The following is a 20,548-nucleotide window of genomic DNA, read 5'->3' as shown; positions in this document are numbered from 1 at the left end:
AGTTCCCCCTGCACGCAAGCACTAAACCATGAGCAACTGATGAGGATACCACAAGTGTGACAATTTGTATGGCAACCAGCAGAAGGAGTAGCGTTGGTAGCAGGGCTCTTCCACAAAATAACAGAAGGACGAGAGATGTAATCAGCAAAATTCTTTATTCCTCAAGAGGAATAAAGATTTTGTTGATTACATCTCTCGTCCTTCTGTTATTTTGTGGAAGAGCCCTGGTACCTACACTACTCCTTCTGCTGGTGTTTGCTTACGTAGTGCTACATGGTCCTCCGCTTTTGCGGTGTCCCAATTTGTATGGCAAAGCCATGAGAGGGGCAGGTTGCCAACGCTGTCCCCAGCCCCCCCCTTCCCCGAAGGCAGTAGAGGAATAAGTGACTTGTCCAAGGCCCCAAGGAGCCACCATGGATTTGAACCTGGACCTTCCGGTTCCTTACCCATTGCTTTAACCATTAGGCTACTCCTTCGCCTCACATCCGTACTAATGGTCATTAAAAAGTTTTATATGGATTCTGGAGGGGATGGTATTCAGAAAATTAAAAAATTCTTCCTTCTGGAAACTTCTCCGCTGTCATTGCTTTGGTTCATTTAATAAAGGGATCTTATTCAGAAAACTGAAAATAAAAGTGGAGAACCAGAGAAATTTGGGCACAATGTAAACTTTACCTTTTTTCCGGTAAAAATATAATTTAAAAAGAAGACCTTTGAATAAGATCAAAAGAGAAATTGCAATGCTAAAGAGCAGGCAGATTTGTATTTTGAATACTCTAGCTAGTGGTAGTGCTTTAAATGATCTTCAAATGTATCTGTTTGGGTTTTTTTTTACTCTGCATAGATGAAAGAAGCAAAAGAGTCTGTGAAGGAAGCACGCAAAAAGAACAGTACTCTTTCAGCTGAAGCTACAGGACTGAAGGTACAGCGTCTTCCCATCCCTAGCCTACATATACAAATCCACCAGTGTGGGATGATCTTCTGAATTAATGCCAGATCTGAACTTTTGCAGGATTCCATTAAGAGTCTGGAGGAAAAGAATCAGCAACTAACTTCCAGTATGAAAAATCTCCAGGAAATGCTGAGAACCGAGAGAGAGCAGAGCAGCAAGAAAAAGGATATGGTAAGCATAAGATATGGGCACTGCTTTGAAGGTGCTGCTGAGGTAATACTATTTGCGGGGCTGGAGCTACCATTGAGTGACCGTGTTTTTCTCATGTGGCCCTACTTTTCTGACCTGTTTGTAGCCTCTACTGATTTGTGCAATTGAAGACCCTCAGTGAGTCTCTTCTCTTGGTCCCTTAACACCCATATGTAACCTCTCACTTTTCTCTTCTAGTTCTGTTACCTGTTTTATGGGTTGGTTTGTGGTACCTCCTATTGGACCAACATGAGTAATACTCAGATGTGATGGATAAGATTTTGGATTTAACCACTCGAATTTCCAAACTCTTATTCAAAACAACGTACAATTTAGATCCAGTAGTCTGGTCTGTGCACACCAAAGAGGATTCAGAAGGAATGGAATGGATCCTCAGGAGCTTAGCCGAGATTGGGTGGCAGAGCCGATGATGGGAGGCGGGGATAGTGCTGGGCAGACTTATATGGTCTGTGCCAGAGCCGGTGGTGGGAGGCGGGACTGGTGGTTGGGAGGCGGGGATAGTGCTGGGCAGACTTATACGGTCTGTGCCAGAGCCGGTGGTGGGAGGCGGGGCTGGTGGTTGGGAGGCGGGGATAGTGCTGGGCAGACTTATATGGTCTGTGCCCTGAAGAGGACAGGTACAAATCAAGGTAGAGTATACACAAAAAGTAGCACATATGAGTTTATCTTGTTGGGCAGACTGGATGGACCGTGCAGGTCTTTTTCTGCCGTCACCTACTATGTTACTATGTTAAGTCTGGCTTCTCTGGTTCTCAGCTTGCCACGCTTAACCATTAGACCACTCCTCCATGTTCCATATAATCTTTGAAAATTACATCTGTCCCTTCTTCAGTGGCAAATATCTACAAGAGATACCAATGTGGCTTCAAAAACTCATGTAAAGTAACACCATTGAATAGGTCATATGTTGGTCCAGTAGCTGGTGTGTCGGTCTGCAAAAGATCAAATTTATCCAGGCCGTAGAACTCTCATTGCTTTTAATTTGGAACGGTTTTGCATTTTAATAATATCAAGAATGTTACAGAGCATTGAATGATACATCTGTAAAGTGGGATTGTCTGTGGTTCATGTATTTAAAGGTCAGATGATGTGTCCAAAGTACTAATCATTTAATTTTAACAGAAAAGGAATTCTTTAATACTATTAAATAAGACAGTCTCTATTACTAAGTAGTAGATTTAGGAAGATAAGTCTTATTTAAGCCATGCACCTAATAAGTATGTTTCTCAAATTTTTTTTTTATTTTTTTTTTGGGGGGGGGGGGGGGGGGTGGGGGTGGGACAGTCTCCAGCAACTTCAATCTGTGAGCTTCCATCTTGCAGGCCAATACAGTAAAGTGCGCTAGGCTTTTTACATACAATTTTGTGTGTAACATAAGTAGAAATGAGTTTTGCACATGAGCTAATGGTGCAAAACCTCAGGTAGACATTAGTACCCAGCTGATTTAAACCCCAATGTATTGAACATGCAGAGAACTGCATAGAAGACCAGATAACTTAGCATGGTGGTTTCAAATGTTGAGATATTAACTCAAGGTCTGAGAAGGAATAAAAATGTTAACTCATTCTTCAGTAGTCAGCACTACTGAGGTTTTTATTCCTGTTTGTTCTGTACTGTGATTATACAGTAACAACAACTTTTTCTGGCCTTGCTGAAGAGAAGGAGCTGAGCGGGGAGGTATTCTGGAACAAAGAAATGCTGGAGTGTTGTGTATCAAATTCTGGAGTTGCATGTGCACACATCCGCGTATAAACAATATTACTCCAAAACAAACACACACACTTTTCTTGTTTGCAGAGTATGACTGCTGCTAGCTGTGATATGTCTGGCATACTCTCCAATGTTGACGCAGATTTTTGCTTACTTCATTTGAGAGTACATTTTTTTTTAATGTGTGCATTAGGAAACCTTTCACTGAGCTTTAGTGCAGAGCCCTAATACGTGGCCTTCTGTATAAGCCCCTCAATCAGAACCATAATTGAGATGTGGTGCTGTGAACCTCCATTCACAATGATGTGGAGACTTTTTCCACTGATTTATCTCCCACAACCTACTTTAGTTTCTCGTCATCCGACGAATCCCAGTGTGAACGCTGACTAGTGAGTAAAGTAGAAGATTCTAGCAGCATCCCACCACGCATGCGCTGGTGCCTTCTCGTGTGAGCGTGGGTTCTCCAGTCTTGTTTTTTTCTGGTGGAGCTGAGAGAACACATTTGTGTGTTCTCTCCTCACGCTGTGCTACTTTTTTGCCAAGTGCCTTTCTGTGCAGGTTTCCTTTTTTTGTTTTATTAATAATTTTTCTCATTTTTTGTTTTCCCCACCCCTTGTATTTTTAAGGATTTTTTCAGCCCTTTTTAAAGTTTTCTTTAATTTTGGGTGTGGCTGCCTACTTTAGGCCGCAGCCCCCAACCTCTATTTGAACGCCCCCCCCTTTTTGAGAGTTCAAGATTGAAGAGTTTAATTTGACCGAGATTCTTTGATGTCACAGAAGACCCCCAGTGGCTTCAATGTAGACAGGTGATTTCTGCCATGGACCCACACAATTAGTGTATTTGGATGCCTTGGACCAGATCAGTAGATGATGGCAGAAAAAGACCTGCACGGTCCAGCCAGTCTGCCCAACTCATATGTGCTACTTTTTGTGTATACCTTACCTTGATTTGTATCTGGCTTTTTTAGGGCACAGACCGTAGAAGTCTGCCCAGCACTAGCCACGCCTCTCAACCACCAGCCCCGCCTCCCACCACCAGCTCTGCCACCCAATCTCGGCTAAGCTTCTGAGGATCTATTCCTTCTGAACAGGATTCCTTTATGTTTATCCCATGCATGTTTGAAATCTGTTACTGTTTTCATCTCCACCACCTCCCGCGGGAGGGCATTCCAAGTATCCACCACTCTCTCTCTGAAAAAATACTTCCTGACATTTTTCTTGAGTCTACCCCCCTTCAATCTCATTTCATGTCCTCTAGTTCTACCGCCTTCCCTTCTCCGGAAAAGGTTCGTTTGTGGATTAATACCTTTCAAATATTTGAACATCTGTATGATATCACCGCTGTTTCTCCTTTCCTCCAGGGTATACAGGTCAGCAAGTCTCTCCTCATACGTCTTGTAACGCAAATCCCTTACCATTCTCATAGCTTTTCTTTGCACCGCTTCAATTCTTTTTACATCGTTAGCAAGATACGGCCTCCAAAACTGAACACAATACTCCAGGTGGGGCCTCACTGATGACTTATACAGGGGCATTAAAACCTCCTTTCTTCTGCTGGTCACACCTCTCTCTATGCAGCGTAGCAACCTTCTAGCTACGGCCACCGCCTTGTCACACTCTTTCGTCGCCTTTAGGTCCTCAGATTCTATCACCCCAAGATCCCTCTCTCCGTCTGTACATATCAGACTCTCACCGCCTAACACATACGTCTCCCGTGGATTTCTACTCCCTAAGTGCATCACTTTGCATTTCTTCGCATTGAATTTTAATTGCCAAACCTTAGACCATTCTTCTAGCTTCCGCCGATCCTTTTTCATGTTTTCCACTCCCTCCCGGGTGTCCACTCTGTTACAAATCTTAGTATCATCCGCAAAAAGGCAAACTTTACCTTCTAACCCTTCGGCAATGTCACTCACAAATATATTGAACAGAATCGGCCCCAGCACCAAGCGAATTCCATTAACCACCACCCTCTGGCTTCTGTCCGTCAACCAGTTCCTAATCCAGTTCACCACATCTTGTCCTATCTTCAGCCTGTCAAGTTTATTCAAGAGCCTCCTGAGGGAATCCGTGTCAAAAGCTTTGCTGAAATCTAAGTAGATTACGTCTATAGCATGTCCCTGATTCAATTCTCCATTCACCCAGTCAAAGAATTCAATGAGATTCGTTTGGCACGATTTCCCTTTGGTAAAACCATGTTGTCTCGGATCTTGCAACTTTCCAGGAAATTCACTATCCTTTCCTTCAGCATCACTTCCATTACTTTTCCAATAACCGAAGTGAGGCTTACCGGCCTGTAGTTTCCAGCTTCTTCCCTATCACCACTTTTGTGAAGAGGGACTACGTCCGCCATTCTCCAATTGCACGGAACCTGTCTCCAAGGATTTATTAAACAAATCTTTAAGAAGACCCGCCAGAACCTCTCTGAGGTCCCTCAATATCCTGGGGTGGATCCCGTCCAGTTCCACGGCTTTGTCCACCTTTAGATTTTCAAGTTGTTCATACACACTCTCTTCCGTGAACGGTGCTCTATCCACTCCATTCTCATTCGTGCTTTTGCCAGTCAATCGTGGTCCTTCTCCATGATTTTCTTCTGTGAGAATAGAACAAAAGTATCTATTTAGCAAATTTGCTTTTTCTTCATCATTATCTACATAGCGGTTCGCAGCATCTTTGAGTCTCACAATTCCCTAAGTCTTCCTCCTTTCACTAATATACCTGAAGAAATTTTTGTCACCCCTCCTTACCTTTCTAGCCATTTGTTCTTCCGCTTGCGCTTTCGCCAGACGTATCTCTCTCTTGGCTTCTTTCAGTTTCATTCAGTATTCCTCTCAGTGTTCCTCTTTTTGAGTTTTTCTGTATTTCAGGAATGCCAACTCTTTAGCCTTTATTTTCTCAGCCACTTGCTTGGAGAACCATATCAGTTTCCTTTTTCTCTTGCTTTTATTTACTCTCCTTACATAAAGGTTTGTGACCATATTTATAGCTTCTTTCAGCCTGGACCACTGTCCTTCCACTTCTTGTTCGCCCTCCCAGCCCATCAGCTCCTTTCTCAGGTATTCCCCCATTTTACTAAAGTCAGCATGCTTGAAATCCAGGACGTTGAGTTTTGAGTGGCCACCCTCCACTTCAGCTGTCATATCAAACCAAACCGTTTGATGGTCACTGCTGCCCAGGTGGGCACCCACTTGGACATTTGACAAACTATCCCCATTTGTGAGCACCAGATCGAGCGTCACTCCCTCCCTCGTGGGTTCTGTCACCATTTGTCCGAGCAGAGCACTTTGAAAAACATCCACGATCTCTCTACTTCTTTCCGTTTCCGCAGATGGAACCTTCCAATCTACATCTGGCAGATTGAAATCTCCCAGCAACAAGCACCTCTCTCTTCTTTCCCAACTTTTGAATGTCTGCGATCAGATCTTTATCTAGTTCCTCCAATTGTGTTGGGGGTCTGTAGACAACACCCACGTTGGCAGAGGTTCTATCCTCTCTTTTTAAGGTGATCCATATTGCTTCTTCCTTCCCCCAGGTACCTGTCATTTCAGTCGCTGCAATATCATTTCTCACATACAGAGCTACTCCTCCACCTTTACGACCATCTCTGTCCTCTATCATGTCCCCTCTGATTGTGATCTCTGTTTAAAAATGCAGGTGAGAACTCAGCTGGTATGACTGACTCAGAGAGCAACGTTTTGGCTCCTCAAAGGCCGGAACATTGACTTTGGCACTGGCAGCATCGACCTCCATGGCTGCTCCGACTTCAGCATCTCCACCTGTCTTGACACTGGGCGCTGATAGCAGGCCCCAGGACTGGTCAGCATCGGACCTGACCACAGAGGACGTACACGGATTTGGCAGTGTCCTCTTTGGCACTGAGGGATGAAGCTCTATGCAATGGGAGAATCCCAAAAACCATAAGCACCGGTCTTCCTCGAGGCATGGTGCAGGGAGCACCAGGACATCAGATTCTCCAATGCCTGAGAACCTTCAGCGCCTGGAGGAGCGCTCCCTCTCCTTAGAAGAGGTGCCGGTATGCGAGTCATCGAGTGGCATGGTCCCCGCCACCAGTTCGGCACCAATGTTTTCTCAAGCTGCCTCTTTCCTGACTCCCATGCCTTTGCTGATGCCAATGGTTGATGAGCGGTTCTAGTTACTGCAGGGGCCCCCACTCAGGCATTGAGGGAGCTTGCGCCACCAGCAGAATGGCCTCAGCCATCGGTGATGGTGCCCAGGCCTTCAACGCTGGTGTTGATGCCGGTGTCTGGACGTGCAATACCACTCGCAATATTGAGGGAGGAAGTTTTCCTGGATTCTGAGAGTAGGACTGTACCTCGGGGATCTAAGTGGCATGGACCTCTCTCCACTTAGCTGAGGTTGGTGCAGACTTATTCAGCTGCCTCTGAGTATGTGGAATAGTCTGATTGGGACCGCTCTTGGGAGTCCGATGAGGATCCACATTGCTTCTCGGAGGAGGAGCCATACATTGTCAAATGCCTAGCCATCCGCCTGGGGTTACACCACAGCCACTTAGAGGGTCTATCCCCAGCACAGCTCAGGTCCACCTGCACCTGTTGCTTGTGCTCTACACTAGCACCCTCCTCCCAATGACTGGGTCACAACCGCCTCTAGGCAAGTCTCCTGCTCTCAAATTATCTCCAGTGATTTCTAGGTTACTGGGGCCACACTCCCAGTGTTCCCCAGAAAGCACTCACAGACCCGACACACAAACCACCAGGATTCTTTAGCAGGCCAGACAGACAGAGTGAACAAACTGAAAATGTATTGTCTTAAAAATATTGAACAATGAACAGAAAGAATGAAATCAGCAAACAATAACAGGTAACTGAAATATGGATCAATTATAACACTAACTAAACATTTGCTTACTTTCTAAAAAGTACCTGGGGAGATCAGGAAATATGCTGTTCACAGGTTATCAATATAATTGATCACAGGGCCTCAGCAAAAAGATCTGTCTCTCTCTTCTCCCAGACTGAGACTGGGGAAAAAACCAGTAAGATCCAAATTAAATTGAGCTCCTGGGCCAATCGGAGCCCAAAACAACAAGTTTTAAAAGTATACTGCTGACAGTACTGTAGGTCACTTCCTCACTGTTAGAAACTAAAGAGAGAGCATTCACTTTTCTATAACAGTTGTAACATAACACATGCACCACCTGTGGCCACTAAAGAAATACACTTCAGGAAATAAGGCAGTTCTACAGGCTTAAAAAACCAACTTTTCTGTCACATATGGTTATACCATCTGATCCCTCTCCTCAAGAGAGACGGAAATCTCCACCAGAGGCACTCTCTTTCACTAGTTTTGTGAGGAGATGGCTGCGGCCATCCCATTTAAGTAGGAGATAGAGGAGGCGCCTAGGGCAGAAATGTTGTCTGTCCTGGGCTATAAGTCTCATCCTAATGAAGGAGTCACTGTGCCATTGCACTCTATCCTTAAGTATGCACTGTTGAAGAACTGGGCGTCTCCCCCCACAGTGCAGGTCGCATCCAAGAAGGTGGATATGCAATATCGTATCCAGAAGGCTTTCAGATTTGAGAGGGCACAGCTGTCTCACCACTCCATGGTAGTCGAATCTGCTGTCAAATGGGCCAACAATTCACAGTATCATTCCTCGGCGCCCCCGCGATAAGAGGCCAGAACTACTACTACTATTTAGCATTTCTATAGCGCTACAAATCGTACGCAGCGCTTCACAAACATAGAAGAAAGACATTCCCTGCTCAAAGAGCTTACAATCTAATAGACAAAAATAAAGCAAGCAAATCAATTAACGTGGGGGAGTGGTTACAAGTCAAAAGCAATGTTAAAGAGGTGGGCTTTCAATCTAGATTTGTTTGGGAGAAAGACTTTTCAGGCCTCGATGCTCGTTGCCTGCATGCAGTCCTACCAGCTCCTACCACACGAGCCTTTACTTGTAGTCTTTAGTGAGCAGTACACTGAGTCTGGCGAACTCTCTTCCTTCAGAGCTGGCCAACAAGTAGATGGAATGTAGGCATTATCTGGCCAGAGAGGTCTGTATTACTTTTGATAAGGTATCCAGACTCTCTGGCATGGGTGTGGGGATGCATAGACTCACTTGGCTGTGTGTCTCTGACCTCAAATCAGCAGTTCAAGAGAGATTAGCGGATGAACCGTGCCAATGGTACAGCTTGTTTGGAGAGAAAGTGGAAGTGGTCGCTGACCTCATTAAGAAACATACAGACATCATCCACACTTTCTCGGCATCCTTCATCTGCATCTTCTTCAACAAGATTATTTTCCAGCGGGCCTAGGCGACGACCCTATTACTCTCAAAGGCATAGGTTCTTGCCTCTCGCTCACTTGCTCAGGGAACTCAGGCCTAGTATCCCAGGCCTTGCCAGCCCTGTCCACAGAAGTTCCAGCCAGCTCCCCAATCAAAGAAGGGCACAGGCTTTTGTCTGGCTCCAGCAGAGCATAGCCACTCAACATGTATCTGTCCCGATGTCTTGCTGGTCAGAGGGAGGCTCACTTTTTACCAACACAGATGGCCCCTTGTAACCTCCGACCAGTGGGTTCTTCAAATAGTCTGACTCGGGTACGCACTGAATTAGCATCAGAGACCACCAAATTACCGACTGAGGAATAGCTTTCATCAGCTTTCAGCACAAGCAAGTACTTGTAAAGAAGATCTCTGCCCTTCTACAGGCCCGAGTGGTTGAACCAGTGCCACTAGGGGAAGAAGGGAAGGGATTCTATTACAGGTACTTCCTTGTGGTCAAAAAATGGGCGGATTCCAGCCCATCCTAGACCTAAAGGCCTTGAGTAATATTCTAGCCAAAGAAAAGTTCAGGATGATTTCTCTGGGCACCCTTTTTCCTGTAATTCGGGAAAATGATTGGCTATACTTTCTGGACTTAAGATGCCTATACCCACACTTCAATACCCACGTTATAGGAAGGTTCTCGGATTTAGTGTAGGGAAACGCCACTTCCAGTATTACGTTCTTCCATTTGGCCTGGTGTCTGGCGGTAGTTGCTGTCTGTCTACGCAGACTGGGAGTGTATGTGTTTCCCTACCTAGATGATTAGCTGGTTAAGAGCACATTTTAGGAAGGAGCCATGGAGTCCGTGTGCTTAACTATTCAGGTGCTGGAGCTACTGGGGTTTGTTGTCAACTACCCCAATTTCCACCTACATCCAGTTCACCAATTGGAATTCATGGGAGCCCTGCTCAATACAGTGCAAGTTCAGGCCTTTCTTCCTCAAGCAAGAGCAGATAACTTAGTAACGCTTGCCTCACAGGTCTGTAGCAGCCAGCAGGTTTCAGCTCAGTAAATGTTGAGATTGATGGGCCACGTGGTCTCAACAGTGCATATCATTGTCATGGCATATCTCCACTTGAGAGCGGCCCAGTGGACCTTAATTCTCAATGGTGTCAGGCGACGGGGAACCTAATCAATTTCAATCACATTCCCCCAGAGCTGCCTCACGCCCCCCCCCCCCCTCTGGTGGACAATCTGGTCCAATCTGACCCTGGGGCTTCTATTCCAAATTCCACCTCCTCAAAAGGTGTTGACAACGGGTGCATCCAACCTGGGTTGGGAAGCTCATGTAGATAATCTTTGCCCTCAAGGCCAGTGGTTCGTTCAGGAGATTCAGTTTCACATCAGTCTTCTCGATCGTTGGGATATCAATTAAGCATATCCTATATACTGCACCTAAATCTTATAGAATACGCTTGGGCGAAAACTATTTCCGTGTGGATTTTCCAGGCGCCATATATAGAATCTCCCCCTAAATGTTTAAAAACCTTGTGTAAATTAGATGATCGATCTGGAAGTGCTGAAGAAAGACATTCTTGAGCACATTTTCTGTATGAATTAATTGTTCATCCAAATATATAATTTCTTCTTTCTAAAATCTATATTTACATATCTGTGCAATATACATATGTAAATGCTGCTGTTTACTTGTGAATATGTTTCTAAAATAATGGCCTAAGATCCCTTCAGTGCAAATTCTTTTTTTTTTATTTTTTTTACATTTTTGTTACCTCTTCTATAGCGCAGGTCAGCAGTATCCTAATTCTGCTCACATTGTCAGACTCACTAGTAGCTGTCTTCATGGCAAAAAGGACCTTGAAAATTCAGTTTATAATGGCAAGTTAAAACATGTAATGTGTGCTTTTATTTTATTTTGCTTTTTGTATAGATTTTGGAAACTGAGAAATCTGTGGAGAAGTTGCAGGAAGTTATTGCACAACACTCTGCTGAGCTTTCAGAGGTAAGTTTGTTTTTTTATTCGATTCGTCATCAAAAGCCAATTTCTCTTGTACTTAAGAGTAAAACTGGAAATCTAGGGATTATATTTACATTTCTGACAAAAGCAAGACAAAAATGTACAAAAACTTTATAAGCTATTTCTTATGCATAATTTTGAAATGATTTATTTAATTCCCAAGGATTTATTTTCATGCAGTTTCAGGAAAAGGAAAATAATTACACAGAAAATATCCTGCAATTTGAAAACATTTACTGGTATACTTATGCTCATTACTTAAATTTAGCACTTTTGGCTAAGTTTCATAGCAGTTTTTCCCCCACCCTTTTTATTAACGAGAACATTGTGCAGTCGGACTCGGTAGAGTGTATACCTCAGGCTCTGTGTATAGTGTGTTTGAGGTAATTTAGCTTAAAACAATTTTTTTCAATGATTTTCTTCCCCCTCCCCCCTTTTTTGAGGTTGCAGGAAATGGAATCGTTGGGTACAGGATAATTTTGTTTGAAATGATAGTGGTGATGTGATTTGCACATTTCCATTACATACCAGAGATCAAACCAGAGACTTGCAGGTTATGCCCATCTGCCAGATGGTGGTGATAGAACAAAGTGCTCTGCTGTCAGACTTGTGAGTTCTTGTACCAAGTAGATGCCTACTGAGCCTGGTACTCGGACCAGGTTCTGCTTGGTGGCCGGACAACCCCAGGTTTCACCTGCGCTGACTGCCGCTCCCCAGAGGTTGAGCCCCTAGGTGCGGGCGGCCTGCAGGACTTACGAGATGGAGCAGGAAGTGGGGTGGTGAACGTAACGGCCAGACAGGCAGCAGTCAAGAGAGTGATCCAGGTAAAGGCAAAGTCAACAGGCAGTCAGGGGAGTAATCCAGGTATAGGCAATGTCAGTAGGCAAACAACAGGCAAGAGAGTAATTCAGGCACAGGTAAAGTCAGTAGGCAGGCAGCAGGTCAAGAGAGTAATTCAGGCACAGGCAAAATCAGCAACTAGGGACAAAGTAGAGAAGAAGCACACTACTGAGCAAGTAACACCTACCAAAGTAGAAGCCAAAGCATGGAGTCCAGGAAGAGCTCAGCTGGTAAAGTTCTGGCGTCTGACATCAGCAGGGGCCAGCAGGGAGGAGCACAGCCATAGGACAAGAGCAGGGGAAGGAGGAACCAGAAGACCAATAGGAGAGAAGCAAGGGAAGCCAGGCAGAGAGATAGAGCAGACTCAGGTGCGTGGAAGCAAAGCAATCAAGGAGCGTGGAAGCCAGGCAGAGAGAGAGCAGAACCAGGAGCATGGAAGCAAAGTGATCAAGGAGCCTGCAGCCTGAGAAGAACTACACACACATGGCTCAGGCTGTGCCAGTCAAGTGTGCATGTCGATGGAACCCCGCGCAGCCCGAGGATGCCGCTTGCGTTGAGGTAGGGGATATGACATCAGCCATAAGGATCTTGTGCAGTACCCTTCTCCTTCGGTATTCTCTCTATCTTAGCAGGTGGATGGACATAGCCTGTGCAGCTGTCTGTGTGGTGCTTGCTCCTGGTCTGTCCCACAGGCTCAGTTGAGCTGGGGGTGTCATCTGCTCTTAGCCCGTGCGGCTGGGGTACACCTGGTGGGGCTAGGTCCCTGTTTCCTCCACTTCCAGGACTGCTCTGGCTGCCTGTGCAGGCTCACTTCTCATGGGGGTCCTCATCAAATGACATCTTTTCTTGTTCCTTGAGGAATGGGCCAGGATCACATCAGACCAGTGGGTCTTAGAGGTGATCCGAGATGGATACAAAATGGAGTTTGCTTGTCCACTTGCAGATTTTTTTTCTCCCTGTGCAAAGCTCCCGCCAAGGTGGGAGCGGTCAGAACGTTGCAGGAAATTCTGCATTTCCTGGCACCGATTCAAATTGGCTGCCGAGAGTTCAATCAGTGACTGCAGTTTGCAGTTTGAACTCTCGGCAGACATTTTGAATTGGCGCTGGGAGAAAGACAGTCTGTAGATGTGCCAGGCAGGAAAGAGGGGGCTATTTCCTGCCCCGAAGAGGTCACTAGACCACCAGGGCACCACACTAAGTTAAAGGATGGGAGGGGGAGGATAGGACACCCTGAGGCCTATTTGCCCGCTCATCCACAAATCCAGACAAACAGGCAGGCTGGCAAAACCCGCCCAGTTGCCTGACCGTGTCCTTAAAAAGAGGACATGTCCAGGTAAAACTGGACGTGTGATAACCTTAACTGAAGGAGAAAGCTACTGCACAGTATCCTTATGGCAGCAGAGCACTTTGTTCTCTCTCTCTACCTGCTGGTAGATGGGCGTAACCTGCAAGTCTCTGGACTGATCTCTGGGACTAAAGGAAAGAAAATGATCAGGTAAGAACTATTTGTCCTTAGTCTTTGTGTTGGCCATTGGCTCCTACTAGGCCCTCCAGTTGGAAAAGAAAATACTCTCCAGTGATAACCCTTCTTTTTTTCCTTCCTCTGTACTGCCTCCCTTTCTCTTGCTTGGTCCCTTTCTGCCCCATACAAACATCATACTGATCATTTCAGAGACCACACAGCAGAAAACCTTATGTATAAGCAGATCCCAGGGAGTCTTGGTGAACCTATTGCTTTCCAATACCATTGTATCAGCAACACCTGACTGATCCAGCAGAGTATTCCTAAATGCTCAGTAGCTCAATCCAAACCCTCGGTGTTTCATTTTCTTTGGTATATAAAGGACATGTGTCTTTGGTGAATATGTAAATCAATCTAACTGTAAATCAATATACTTATATTAAAACACGTGCATCAACTACACAAAACATGATTGAACTAGCATTCATTTTAGCTACACAGCAATCTTCAATAGGCTCCGCTGGTGAGCTAGAAAATCCCTGTATAATGCCCCTAGTATTTCGTTACGTATGCAGTCATCTTAGATTTTATTCCTGGAGTATCCTTGGTCAAACCCCAGATAGGCACTGGTATACTAATGCACCACCATTATCACTAAACATCTTAATCAAGATTTTCTTTGCCCGTACTGTTCTTATACACAGTTCTGAACCAGAGCTTGCCCACTGGACATACTGTTGTAAATTTAATGTGTTGTGTGGTAGCAATGCTAAAGGCCTTTTCATGTTTTGCCGTCTGTCTTGCTGTGCATATAGACTAGAAAATATAATTTTGGTTTAAGTTTATCTCCTGGTTGCAGGTGCAAATAGCTCTCAGTGAAGCTAAACTAAGTGAACAGAAACTGAAGTCTGATGTTCGGAATGCACAAGAGGAGAATTCCAGACTGAAACAGAGCAAGGAGCAGGTGAGTGCATCTGAAGCTCCTTTGTTATATTCTTCTTACCCATTTTGCTTTCTTCACTGGTGCAAGATGCAGGAGCTGCCTTCCCCTTGTGCCAGAAGGAGTTAATGGGAGGACAAGGGAGTAGGTACAAGAGAGCGAGGGGAGAGTAAGTAAGCACAAGAGATAGGGAGAGGATGGGAATGGGAGTGTCTCTTTTTCCTCTGAGCCAGAGCCCACATAAACTACTGATTTAGTGCACTCATTTTAGATAACCTGTTCCCCACCAATACACCCTAGCCCACCACCATACACACATGTATACCCACACACAGTTCCAGCCATACACCTACACCCACAGCCACTCATTCACTCACACACACACACCTGGGTGGAGATACTTGAAGTGCGCCACAGGCATCCCTAAGTCCATGGCAGAAGAAGAGGAAGTGTTCACCAGGGAGGATACAGATTACATGTGTGTCCGCTCAGCATGGGGGCTCAACTGGAAGTCAACTATGATTCCCTTTCAACATACAGCCTTAGGACACTATTTTTGAAAACATTACAGCCTTAGGACACTATTTTTGAAAAAGTTGTTATTGCTAAATATGCAGATGGAAGAATCTTCTCAAAATGGTTGATAGGTTGTCTCCCTTGCTGGATAGTATTTATCAAAACTAAAAAGCAAAATATAGCTGGTTGATAGTCTGCTCCATGACTACAGGGAGCATTAATTATGTGCTCAGTAGCAAGAATTCATCCTGTACATCACAGACTCTCTGTCCTTCAGTACAAGATATGTGCTCCCAGCAGCTGATGTGTCCTTTGAGCTAGTTCATGCCCTGTATTTAGTGTCCAGACAGCTTCTCACTATTGTCCCCTTTCTGCTTAGGTTTCAACAATTTTTATTGATGACGAAGCATAGCAATACAGGCAGCATAAGGCAAGAAACAACAACCAAAATTTTGAGTAAACAGCCATACAAAGAAACCTTAATAGCAGAAACAAGTCATCAAGTATTTTAACTCTCTCCCCCTAATACCCCAAAGAAAGAAAGGAAGGAAGTTGCAGCCCCAGACCTCAAAAACAAACTCAACATGAAAGAACACACCCACCAGTCTTGGTTCCCTTTCTGCTTTCATAGCCCACCGCAAGATTGATTTTCTTACATGTGGTTTGCAGTTGCTGTATGCAATATGTGTAGTTTGCCGTTGCTCTGTGTAGTAGCTGATGTTCTATCATCCGTATGTTAGACAGGCCTGACTCTGCTCATCTTCTAAGTTCTGACCGGTTCAGGCTTTCTCAAGATGGTCGTATTGGCGAAAGGACATATGAGTTGTCCTTTCAAAGGAAAGCAGATCATTTTGGAAAATAGTGCAATAGAATTCTTTGTGGCTTCATTTACCTACAGGTTTTCTTCTCTTTGCAACTAAAGGTGAGATAATATAAAATGGTTGATGATGACAAGACCATAGGTCAGGATGGCCCGTTACCCATGGCCCATGTGAAAATGCACAAAATATAAATTTTTAAGAAATATGAATTATTTAACAGTGAGCATCTTCGATTGTTTTATTTAAGATGTAAATTTGTGGGGGGGGGGGGGAGGAAGTGACGTCACCGGGTAGGTAGCATGGCTGCCTAAGTGCCGAGCTCCTGCTCACTCGCAGCATTTTTCTCGCACTGCCCCGGCACACGGCGATCTACTTTTGCCTGCCCTATACAGCGTAGATATACCTCGCGCGGGCTATCTGGTGAGGTGATGCAGACTCGGGCAGAGGCAGTAGATTTATCCCAATTTGCGTTCACGGGTGGCGCAAGCAAGAAGCACATGGCGGACAAGGAGCAGGAGGCTTTGCGTGAGCAGTAGATAATCAGAGACCCGTCATCTGGAGATATGTTCCTTACACAAGACCAGACAGGTCCCGAAGAAGGAATTTTCTCTGAGCTATGCTCTTGGTTACAGGCGATCTGGTCGGACCTTAAGGCAGTCCGCTCTGACTTGGCCGCTCTGGGGGCTGACCTACGAGGTGAGATTAGAGAGCTGGGATATCGGGTGGAGCCGAGGGCCGGATTGAAGAGCATGCAGAGGCAATGGGGTCTTTGGATTGGCAGATAATGGATATCCTCATTGGACAGTAGTAAATGGCTGATAAACTAGAAGACCTAGAGAGCTGGATCCGACGGAACAATTTGCGGTTCCGCGGTCTTCCGGAGACCCCAACATATCAAGACAGTGAGTCGGTGGTCCAACGAGTGGTTAGCTCGTTGCTGTGTGCAACTGGGTCGCCCATTGCTCTGGACAGTGTAATATTGGAGAGATCTTATAGAGCCCTGGGGCCGGCATGGCATAACCTTTCTAAAGATATTATTGTTTTTTTTCCAAGATTTCAAGATGAAAGAGCGAGTTCTAAAGGCAGCGCAACAAGCTAATGATTTTAAATGGGACTCCTACTCCGTGGAGATCTACCAAGATCTAGCATCAGCCACCTTGAAGCGCTGGGCTGACCTGAAGCCAGTCACTGCCAGGCTTCGTGAGATGGGTATCCGATACAGATGGAGACACCCATTTGCACTTGTTTTCTACAAAGATGGACACATGCACCAGGTTAAATCTGTTTCAGAAGCTCGTGAGATCCTCCCCGAGGGGGACTTGACGGTGACACCATCAAATCCTGGCATGTCTCAGCCTGCCTCCACCTTGAGATCCCATCCTAAATGGCAGCGGCTGGGGCACAAGTGTCTGCAGTGCCAGCAATCGGCTGGCCACCTCACATGAGGGTTGAGCTGGACTACATATCAAGGTTATTTTCCATGCGGACACTGCTGGGCCCCCTTTGGGGTCATTGTTCATGTATGAACGGTGTTGTTTTTGATATTGGGGCTGGGGTTGGACCTGACTGATACTTGGGATTGTTGGTTTTATGGTGCTGGGGGATATATTGATGTTTCATAATCTTGCAATTTGTTGCTATGTGGGGGTTTGATATAGTTTTTTTTATATGAAAGTTGGATGCATAATCGGTTGTGGGTGTGAGGGTCACGTTCCTTCCCTTGGTCACCTTTTCTGATATGGACGGGGTGTCATGGATATGGGGAGGGTAGGAGGGGAGGGGAAGGGAGGGTAAGAGGCTTTGAGGATTGGGCAGAATGGATGAGAGGGATAGCTTAAGGGGACTGGCGGATATGTGTGATGATACGAGTCCTGAGGAGAGAATTGGGGGGGGGGGGGGGTCTGAGGCTAGGGGGAAGCCTAACTGCTGTTAAATTTGCATTAATGTCATCCTTATCTCTATTGCTCCTCAATGCCAGGGGACTGAATACTCCTATGAAGAGACAATTACTCTTTCGGGAGTTAATTTGCTTGAAAGTAGACATTGCCCTGGTACAGGAGACACATCTTAAAATTGCTCATGAGCGTGTTTGTCAGCATCGTAAAGATCCATATTTATATTCTGCCTCCAACTGTGATAATACTAGGACCCGAGGGGTCATGATAGCGTTTAATGACTCTAGGCCCTGGGAAATCTCTAAAGTTGTCCGAGATAGGGGTGGCCGCTTTTTAGCAATACCTTTCTTATTGGGGGGTCAGCAATATACTATAGTTAATGTATTCGGTCCAAATGCGGATCATGAGGAATTTTTTAACTGCTTAGATCAAACTCTTATACACCATAGTGCAGGTACTCTTTTGGTGGGAAGGGACTTTAATATCACGTTTAACCCTCTATTAGATAACTCAGCGGCGGCTGTTCATTATGCTCCACGAGATAGGTTGTGATTACAGGCTTTTGCTAACCAATGGCAGCTGCTAGATTTGTGGCGTCATTCTAATCCTACCTTAAGGGACTACACTTATTTTTCCTCAGTGCACAGTTCTTACTCCCGCATTGATTTTTGGCTGGGAGAGTCTGTGTTCCTTCCGTTGATCTAAGCTCATCGAATTGAATCATGTACCTGGTCTGATCACTCCCTGATTTTTTTAGCACTGCATCTCCTGGGGACCCCTCGAACTTCCACACAGTGGCAGTTGGATGATTCTTTGCTATCTGATATGACATATGTTTCACAGATTGAGAGCCAAATTAAGGAATATATTTCTTTCAATGATAACGGGGAGGTATCGCCAGGCACATTATGGGATGGATTTAAGGCTGTCCTTCGGGCTACTTTATAGTGTTGAAGGCTCACCTACTACTACTATTTAGCATTTCTATAGCGCTACAAGGCGTACGCAGCGCTGCACAAACATAGAAGAAAGACAGTCCCTGCTCAAAGAGCTTACAATCTAATAGACAAAAAATAAATAAAGTAAGCAAATCAAATCAATTAATGTGAACGGGAAGGAAGAGTGGTTACAAGTGGTTACGAGTCAAAAGAAATGTTAAAGAGGTGGGCTTTCAGTCTAGATTTAAAGGTGGCCAAGGATGAGGCAAGACGTAGGGGCTCAGGAAGTTTATTCCAGGCGTAGGGTGCAGCGAGACAGAAGGTGCGAAGTCTGGAGTTGGCAGTAGTGGAGAAGGGAACAGATAAGAAGGATTTATCCATGGAACGGAGTGCACGGGAAGGGGTGTAGGGAAGGACGAGTGTGGAGAGATACTGGGGAGCAGCAGAGTGAGTACATTTATAGGTTAGTAGAAGAAGTTTGAACAGGATGCGAAAACGGATAGGGAGTCAGTGAAGGGTCTTGAGGAGAGGGGTAGTATGAGTAAAGCGACCCTGGCGGAAGACGAGACGGGCAGCAGAGTTTTGAACCGACTGGAGAGGGGAGAGGTGACTAAGTGGGAGGCCAGCAAGAAGCAGATTGCAGTAGTCTAAACGAGAGGTGACAAGGGTGTGGATGAGGGTTTTGGTAGAGTGCTCGGAAAGAAAGGGGCAGATTTTACGGATGTTGTAAAGAAAGAAACGACAGGTCTTGGCAATCTGCTGGATATGAGCAGAGAAGGAGAGAGAAGAGTCAAAGATGACCCCAAGGTTTCGAGCTGAGGAGACAGGGAGAATGAGAGAGCCATCAACAGAAATAGAAAACGGGGGGAGCGGGGAGGTGGGTTTGGGGGTGAAAATGAGAAGCTCGGTTTTGGTCATATTTAATTTCAGGTGGCGTTGAGACATCCAGACAGCAATGTCAGACAAGCATGCTGAAACTTTGGTTTGGATGCAAGGTGAGATATCAGGAGTAGAAAGGTAGATTTGGGAGTCATCAGCAAAGAGATGGTAGGAAAAGCCATGGGATGAGATTAATGAACCAAGGGAAGAAGTGTAGATAGAAAAGAGGAGGGGACCAAGAACAGAACCCTGAGGTACGCCGACAGGCAGAGGGTCAGAAGTAGAAGAGGATCCACCAGAGTGAACACTAAAGGTGCGGAGGGAGAGGTAAGAATAGAACCAGGAAAGGACAGAGCCCTGGAATCCAAGTGAGGATAGGGTATCGAGAAGTATGCTGTGATCGACAGTGTCAAAAGCAGTGGAAAGATCAAGAAGAATGAGGATGGAATATTGACCTCTGGATTTAGCCAGTAATAGGTCATTGGAGACTTTAGTAAGCGCAGTTTCGGTTGAGTGGAGAGGGCGAAAACCAGATTGTAGTGGGTCAAGAATAGCATGTGAGGAGAGAAAATCAAGGCAGCGGCGGTGAACAGCACGCTCAAGTAATTTGGAGAGAAAAGGAAGGAGGGAGATGGGTTAGAGGGACAAGTAGGGTTGAGTGAAGGCTTCTTAAGGAGAGGTGTGACCACAGCATGTTTAAAGGCAGCAGGGACAGTCGCAGTGGAAAGTGAGAGGTTGAGAATGTGACAGATAAAAGGAATAAGAGCAGGAGAGATGGCATTAAGAAGGTGGGTGGGAATGGGATCAGAGGAACAGGTGGTACATTTTGAGGAAGAAAGGAGAAGTGTAGTTTCCTCAGTAGTAACTTCAGGAAAGGAGGAAAGGGAATGAGGGGAAGGAGAGAGAGGGGAACGGAATAGTGGAGGGAGAGTTGGTGAGGTAGAGAAAGCAAGGTTTATCTTTTGAACCTTGTTGTGAAAGAATTCAGCAAGGGTCTGAGGAGATAATGAAGGGGGAGGGGGCACCTTGAGGAGAGAGTTCAATGTGGTGAAGAGAAGTCGAGGATTAGAGCCAAGAGAGTTGGTCAGTTGGATATTATA

General features: G+C 45.4%; 1 protein-coding gene across 3 annotated transcripts in view; it reads left to right on the top strand.

Moving 5' to 3' along the window:
- The window catches only part of MIA3 (MIA SH3 domain ER export factor 3), a 237,758-nt gene that overhangs the window by 122,802 nt on the left and 94,408 nt on the right, over nt 1–20,548 (top strand). For all 3 annotated transcript variants that reach the window (XM_030195990.1, XM_030195989.1, XM_030195988.1), the window contains exons 10-13: nt 845–922; nt 1,013–1,123; nt 11,071–11,142; nt 14,319–14,423. In XM_030195990.1, the coding sequence (XP_030051850.1) occupies nt 845–922; nt 1,013–1,123; nt 11,071–11,142; nt 14,319–14,423 (366 nt within the window). The remainder of the gene's footprint in view (nt 1–844; nt 923–1,012; nt 1,124–11,070; nt 11,143–14,318; nt 14,424–20,548) is intronic.

Source organism: Microcaecilia unicolor, chromosome 3 (assembly GCF_901765095.1).
Source record: "Microcaecilia unicolor chromosome 3, aMicUni1.1, whole genome shotgun sequence".
Lineage (NCBI taxonomy): Eukaryota > Metazoa > Chordata > Amphibia > Gymnophiona > Siphonopidae > Microcaecilia > Microcaecilia unicolor.
This window is presented reverse-complemented; position numbering and strand designations above follow the sequence as displayed.